The sequence below is a fragment of the Chiloscyllium plagiosum genome, chromosome 4 (genome assembly GCF_004010195.1).
Source record: "Chiloscyllium plagiosum isolate BGI_BamShark_2017 chromosome 4, ASM401019v2, whole genome shotgun sequence".
NCBI classification, from domain to species: Eukaryota; Metazoa; Chordata; class Chondrichthyes; order Orectolobiformes; family Hemiscylliidae; genus Chiloscyllium; species Chiloscyllium plagiosum.
The window spans coordinates 16776572-16783263 of NC_057713.1; the positions used below are offsets into that span (position 1 = coordinate 16776572).

The window sequence follows — 6692 nt, forward strand, 5'->3', positions numbered from 1 at the left end:
TTTTAAAAAATCACAGCAAGCCAAGTCAATGCACATTCAGAATGAAGATGACATGTTCAATGGCTCTCAAGCTCAGCTTAAACAAAAATTACAATGAAAGGCCGGGCGTAAAACATTCAACGGAATATAAAATGGGAAATGCAGTTGGGGTCCATCAAGGGTGGGGTGGGAGGATTGTGCGGTGGCGTAGAGGGAGAGAAATGGGGAAGACAGGGTTAACATCTTCAACAATTACTCAACATGCCATGTAATGAATGGCTTTATGAGTTATTACACAGGGCATGAAATGCTATATGTCAACTGCCATGCAAGTCAACACACAACAGAACTGGCCAGAATCGGGTGAGCTGGAAAAGGCACCTCTGGAACAGGGCAAGCAAGGAACTTACCATTTATTGGCACTTTTTAAAAAAAGATACGTAAGAGGTCAATGTGGAGAGAGAAAAAAAGAGGAGGAGAAAAGGAAACAGGGCATAAGCAACAATATTGTGAACATCCTTAAAATGTCTTAAAATTAATTTTATCTGATTTTCTTTTAAAGAATAAACAGCTCTTCACCAGTTCATTATAATATCAATGGAAACGTTATATTATAAATAAATTTGTTTTTATTTGGTTACTACTTAAAGCCCAGTACCCCAGTGGTCCCTTTAACACTACAGTAATTATCTCATTGTTGGACAGACTGCTTGAAGGCTATGGGTATGCTTCAAACTGTCAAATGACTGGAATATTTTTTAGTTTAATATTTTGTGGATCTCAGTACAAATCTATGGCCATGGTCTTCAGAGACAGCTATGACTGACTAGTGGTGTGGGGACATTGCATCACAATTTCAATAGCATGTCATGCTCAAGTACCTTTAACCAGCAATTTCAAAAATACCCAGTTCCATTAATTCAGTTTGGATGAAATAAACAGAAGGAAAAAAGAAAAGAGTGGCTGTTCGAAATAAGAGAAATAAAATCCCGAATTTCATGGCGACTGATAGGGAATATTGCTTTTTTTTAAAATGCAGTTTGCATTGCTGACTTCAAGATAAGATCAATTGCAAAGTGACGTGGGTGTGCATTTATGTTGCAGGTGTTCTTTTCCTTTAGTTCTAACCCTCCTCCTCCAGCCCCCAATCCTTCTCCTTTCCTGAGGTTCAGGGTTTTTTTTTCTGGAATACAATCCCATGGGAGCCAGCAATCTTCCCATGGCTCAAAATGTGGCCATTCTCCACATGTGAGCATTGGTGAACACAATAGCTGAGTCTACCCTCACATGATGTCCACACATGCGTAGTTTACAGGCGTGTCCTTGGTGTGGGGAAACAGATAAGAGGGTGGGTAACTGGACAGCAGATAGGAGCAGGAACCCTGGTTGATGTTCTCCTCCCTGGCCCATTTATCACACCCCTTTCTTTCACCAGCTCACTCAACACAGACCAGGGATCGAAACTGGGAATCTCCTGGGCACTGCAGCCCAGTTGCATGCCAGCCAATGCATCCGGGAGTATTATTTAAGGGAGATGTGTTAAGTTAATTCGTCTTTGCCAGATAACAAATGCAACACAAGCCACCGTATTAGTTTATTTCATCTCCTTAAATTGCAGTAAACTGGGAGAAAACAGAAAGATCCTCACCTAATATTGCAGTTGGCACGAATGGATCTGGTGAGCAGCGAGTAAGTAGACCCAAGTCACAAGGTGGTACCATACCAGAGAAAAAACTGCAGTTAGTTTCATTTTAATTTTCTCTATGCATTTATACCTTATACCTTCATTTGAATTTTTAAAATGAATTATAGTTTGTGACAGAGGAGTGGTTAACCTTCACATCACCAGATTTGTACTGGACTCTATACACCTGTAAGCTTGTCATAATATGGTTACATTGAAAATAGTGGAGACCTGGAAGTGACTGCAAGGACAAAGTGAAGGGTTAACAATATCTAATTGCAAAATAATGAAAATGTGGAATTAATAAGACGGCAGGATCTAACCTCTATCCAAGCTATTATAATTTTCATAGAAAATAATGACTAATTAGGCATGATTGTAATGCAGTGATTTAATCAAGGCTTTATCTTGCTTTGAAAATGAGGGCTCATGGATTGCTGTAATCTTGTTTGCCTTAGGGTTTGGCTTTGATCAGCCTGTAATTATTGTAACAAGGTCAACCAGGTGGACTTCAAAGACCTCATGGGGCTGTTAACCTGGTCTAATCAAGGAGCTCTGGCTGACAGATATAAACAGGAGTGTTTGGTGGTAGAAACTGAATAAAGATTTGTGCCGAAAACAAAAAAAAACCCAGGAGATTGGAGAGGTGACCACTGAAGGGAGTGGAGTGTATTATTTCCCCCTCCAATTCTATTTTTATTTAATCCTTGTCCTCCCCTTCCCTTCACTGTTTGATCACGCAGCATTGTCTTCGTTTTGATGGGCATTACTTGTCACTGGCCACTTGGGTGCCTTGTTTCTTCCTGGTGGTGGAAACTGAATAAAGATTTGTACACCTTATCCCACACCTGCACACACACAACATGGGTGCTGGGGAAAATATAAGCACTACCGCAGTTAGTGTAGGTTTTAAAAAAAGTGTCAGAACATTTTTTAAAAAAGAAAAAAAAACAGGAGATTCTGAGAGTCTCCTCATTAAAAAAATAAAAAATAAAATAAACAGAGTGTTACACATGCTGGTCTGAGAGCTGGCTCTGAGGGAGCTGAATCAGTGTCAAGGACTCTCCATGTGTAAATAAAGGGTGACTTGGTGATGGGATACCAGTCTCTGTGCCATTATTTCAAGCTATTCTGGAGTATTTCTAGATTTACCTTTCTGGAGGGGTAGACAGGAACTACACCAAAGACAAATGAAACAGGAATCAAAATGTGTAGAACTGAACATAGATCAGATTGTACATGAGCCTTCTGTATGTCCATTTAGTAAACTATCCTCAAATTACTGTTGGTAATAGTAATGAATATCATTTTGACGGAGGAATTACTCCATTAAAAATGGACACCACCATTGAAATATCTAATGGCCGAAGTCACAATTTGTAATTTGTAGCTGACAGAAAATAATGAAGAACAGGTTATTTCACTCTTGTGTGTGGTCACTTCCACACAGAAAGCTAAAACTGTACATTTGTTAAGAAATAGTCTGCAACGTTTTCTGAAATCTAAGCCCATTGCATATTCTAATGACTACAAAATGACAGTCACTAATTTTCCAAAAGTAGTTATTGACTGTCTGGTGTAAAGCCTTGAGCATGTTGTATAAATATCAGTTCCATTTCCACTTGAACAAGTTGTGCACTATCTTACATGCTTTTAATATGATCCATGGAACATGTATGGGAACAAAACCATAGGATCACAGTTTAGAAAGAAACCTTCATTTGCAAGGCATGAAACCGTTAACTTTGAAATCCTGCGGTTAAGATAGAAAGAATTTCAACTTTATTATGCTGTTCACATATTGAGGACACATGAATCAGTTCACAGCCAATGTATTGCTTTTAAAGTGAAGTTGATTTGCTGGTTTATAACTTAATTCAAGGGTTTTCAAATGGCAAAAAGTGAAAAAAATTAGTCGATTGCTGGTTGAGGGAGAAATGTTGACCTGGACTCTGGGAGAAAACCTACTTGTTTCATTTTTCTACTGATGGGATGTTGGTAAGGCTAGAATTTATCACCCATCCTGGATTGCTCTGGAGAAGCTGGGGGCTGAGCTCGTATGATACAGATACACACGCAATGTTGTGAGGGACAGAGGCCACGATGTTGAACCAGTGACATTGAGGGTGGTGAGTAGTCAATTTGGTTTTATCATTATTAGACCTTTCCACTATTGTCAGCTACAGCTCAGGGCTTTGCTAGGCCATTTGGAAGGGCAGTTAAGAGTCAATCACTTTGCTGTGGGTCTGGAGTCCCATACGGGTGTGATGATGGCTGATTTCCTTCTCTATAGGATATTGGTGAACCAAATGAAATTTTGCAACAATCTGCTAGTTTCAGGGTCAGCATTACCGATAGCAATTTTTATTTTAGACTTTATTAGCTAGTTTTGAATTCCTCAGTTATCAAGATGAAATTTGAACCAATTTCCTAGATTGTTAAGTCCTGGTCTCTATTATTTTACTGTACCAGGAAAATAGCCAGTCTTTAAATTGTACCATGGCCTCTTGTAAGGCCAGCTGAGTTCACAGTGCTCACACAATTCTAGAAGTATTCTTTAAGCACTCATGGGACATGGGTGTCTGTGGCTTGACCAATATTTATTGCCCATCCCTAGTTGCCCTTGAGATGGTAACAGAGACCTGCCTTCTTGAACCACTGCAGTCCACATGCTGTAGGAACATCCACAATGCTGTTAGGGAGGGAGTTCCAGGATCTTGACCCAGCAACACTGAAGGAGCAGCAATACATTTCCAAGTCATGATAGTGAGTAATTTCGAGGGGAACTTGCAGATGGCGGTGTTCCCATGTATCTGCTGCCCTGGTCCTTCTAGAAGTAAGTGGTGGTGAGTTTGGAAAATGCTGTCTAAGAAGCCTTTGCGAACTTCTGCAATAGATCTTGTCAGTGGTAGACACTGCTGCAACTGAGTATTAGCAGTGGAGGGAGTAGGAATTTGTGGATGCTAGCAGCTTTGTCCTGGATGGTGTGAAGCTTCTCGAGTGTTGTTACAAATGAGTTGGGAGTATTCCTTTACACTCTTCACTTGAGCCTTATAGGTGGTCAATCGGCTTTGGGGAGGTCAGGAAGTGAGTCACTCGCTACAGAATTCCTAGCCTCTCCAGGAACTGTTCATCACAGTAAAAAAATGAAGTCATTTTGTGACATTCTTACAACAATCTTTCAAATAATAAGGTAAGTAATTCTGGATTGTTTTATAGTGCTCCAATCTTATCAGTATCTTCCCTTTCAGTCTGTGATAATGCTGAAAATGTTCTTTTTTTTGGATCATCCCTCCAATTTCCTCCCCTCCGCTTGACTGATTCATTTAGATTTTAGATTCCATCGTCCCGCGTACTCAAGTACAGGAGTACAGTGAAAAGTGTATAATGTCACCACACATCTTAGGTACCAAGGTACCTGGGTACAAAAAAGAACTTAGGTACAAAGTATCAAGAGAAATGAGAGTTAAAAAGTTCAGCATTATTTCACAGAATTGTAGAAAAATAACGAAATAGGTAATAATCTACACAAATGTCTTTTGTAGTTTAAACTAGGAAAGTAAAGGAATAAGTTAAAAGTTCAACAGTCTTTGATGAATCCTCCACTTATGAATTTTCTTGCTGTGTGTTTGACTGATACTTGCTGTCCCTGGTTTCTCACTCAAGTGAAAGTTTCTCATGTTTAAAGATTGGAAGTTGATAGCCAAAGGCTATGCTATTATTTCCAAGGAGTTTAACGGGAATTAAAAATTATGGGAATCAAAAGTTATGAGCAAAGGCAGTTGAAGATGATCAGATCCATTGTGATCTCACCGAAAGGCAGAGCAAACTTGATGGGCTGAATGGCTTACTTCTAGCTCTTTGTCTCATCAGAATCGAACTTGGATTGTGATGTGTAGATAGGGGTAAATGCAGGATTCATTGGCAAGAATTCAGGAGCAATCTGTTTTAGTCCCTGTTGCTCCCCACTTTTCCGTCTGCAGGCACGGTATCATCTCCAGCTAAATGCTAGCCAACCAAAGTAAGAAAACTCAACACGGAGTAGACTTAGTATTTAGATGTTATTGCTTCTCAAAATATGATATACAATCAGACAATCATAATTCCCATAATAATCCAGTGTTTCAACAAGAATCAGTCTGTTTGAAACTGAAAAGAAGATTGCTAAATTTGTCTATATTAAGCTGCTGTCTGGGCCGGGATCTGGAATTATTTGATGGTAATGCATTAATTTATTCTGTCAGCCAATGTATTTAGTACTTACATTGTGTCATCTTTTTCCATTATAAATTTCTACCTCAACCATGATAATGAGTTTGAAATGAAGACATCAAAATGAAGACGTAATTAGGTGGTTTTAAAATGGAACATGAAGTGTATCTGAATGTTTGGTCTAATTATTCTCCATCCTCCAATCTTGTATTTATTCAGAGACTCCATTTGGTCTGGACTCTCCCAATGCAATGCCACTGTGTTTGAGTTTCCACATATGCTTATCATTATTAAAGGCACCTCTCTCTGTTGTGTTGATCACGATTGGTTCAGATTGGTTATTGAGATGTACAGCATTGAACCAGACCCTTCGGTCCAACTTGTCCATGCCGACCAGATATCCCAACCCAATCTAGTCCCACCTGCCAGCACCCGGCCCATATCCCGCCAAACCCTTCCTATTCATATACCCATCCAAATTCCTCTCAAATGTTGCAATTGTATCAGCCTCCACCACAGCCTCTGGCAGCTCATTCCATACACGTACCACCCCCTGCGTGAAAAAGCTGCCCCTTAGGTCTCTTTTATATCTTTCCCCTCTCACCCTAAACCTATGCCCTCTAGTTCTGGACTCCCCCACTCCAGGGAAAAGACTTTGTCTATTTATCCTATCCATGCCCCTCATAATTTTGTAAACCTCTATAAGGTCACCCCTCAGCCTCCGACGCTCCAGGGGAAACAGCCCCAGCCTGTTCAGCCTCTCTCTGTAGCTCAAATCCTCCAGCCCTGGCAACATCCTTGTAAATCTTTTCTTAAC

At 40.0% G+C, this 6692-nt stretch overlaps 1 protein-coding gene across 5 annotated transcripts in view; it reads right to left on the reverse strand.

The window, feature by feature from the left end:
• LOC122548881 (receptor-type tyrosine-protein phosphatase mu-like) overlaps positions 1 to 6692 on the reverse strand; it is a 701186-nt gene that overhangs the window by 136632 nt on the left and 557862 nt on the right. For 4 of the 5 annotated variants that reach the window (XM_043687785.1, XM_043687784.1, XM_043687783.1 and 1 more), the window contains 2 exons: positions 1628 to 1654; positions 390 to 401 (listed from right to left, as the gene is read on the reverse strand). In XM_043687785.1, the coding sequence (XP_043543720.1) occupies positions 390 to 401; positions 1628 to 1654 (39 nt within the window). The remainder of the gene's footprint in view (positions 1 to 389; positions 402 to 1627; positions 1655 to 6692) is intronic. The other variant, XM_043687781.1, reaches the window with a different exon arrangement.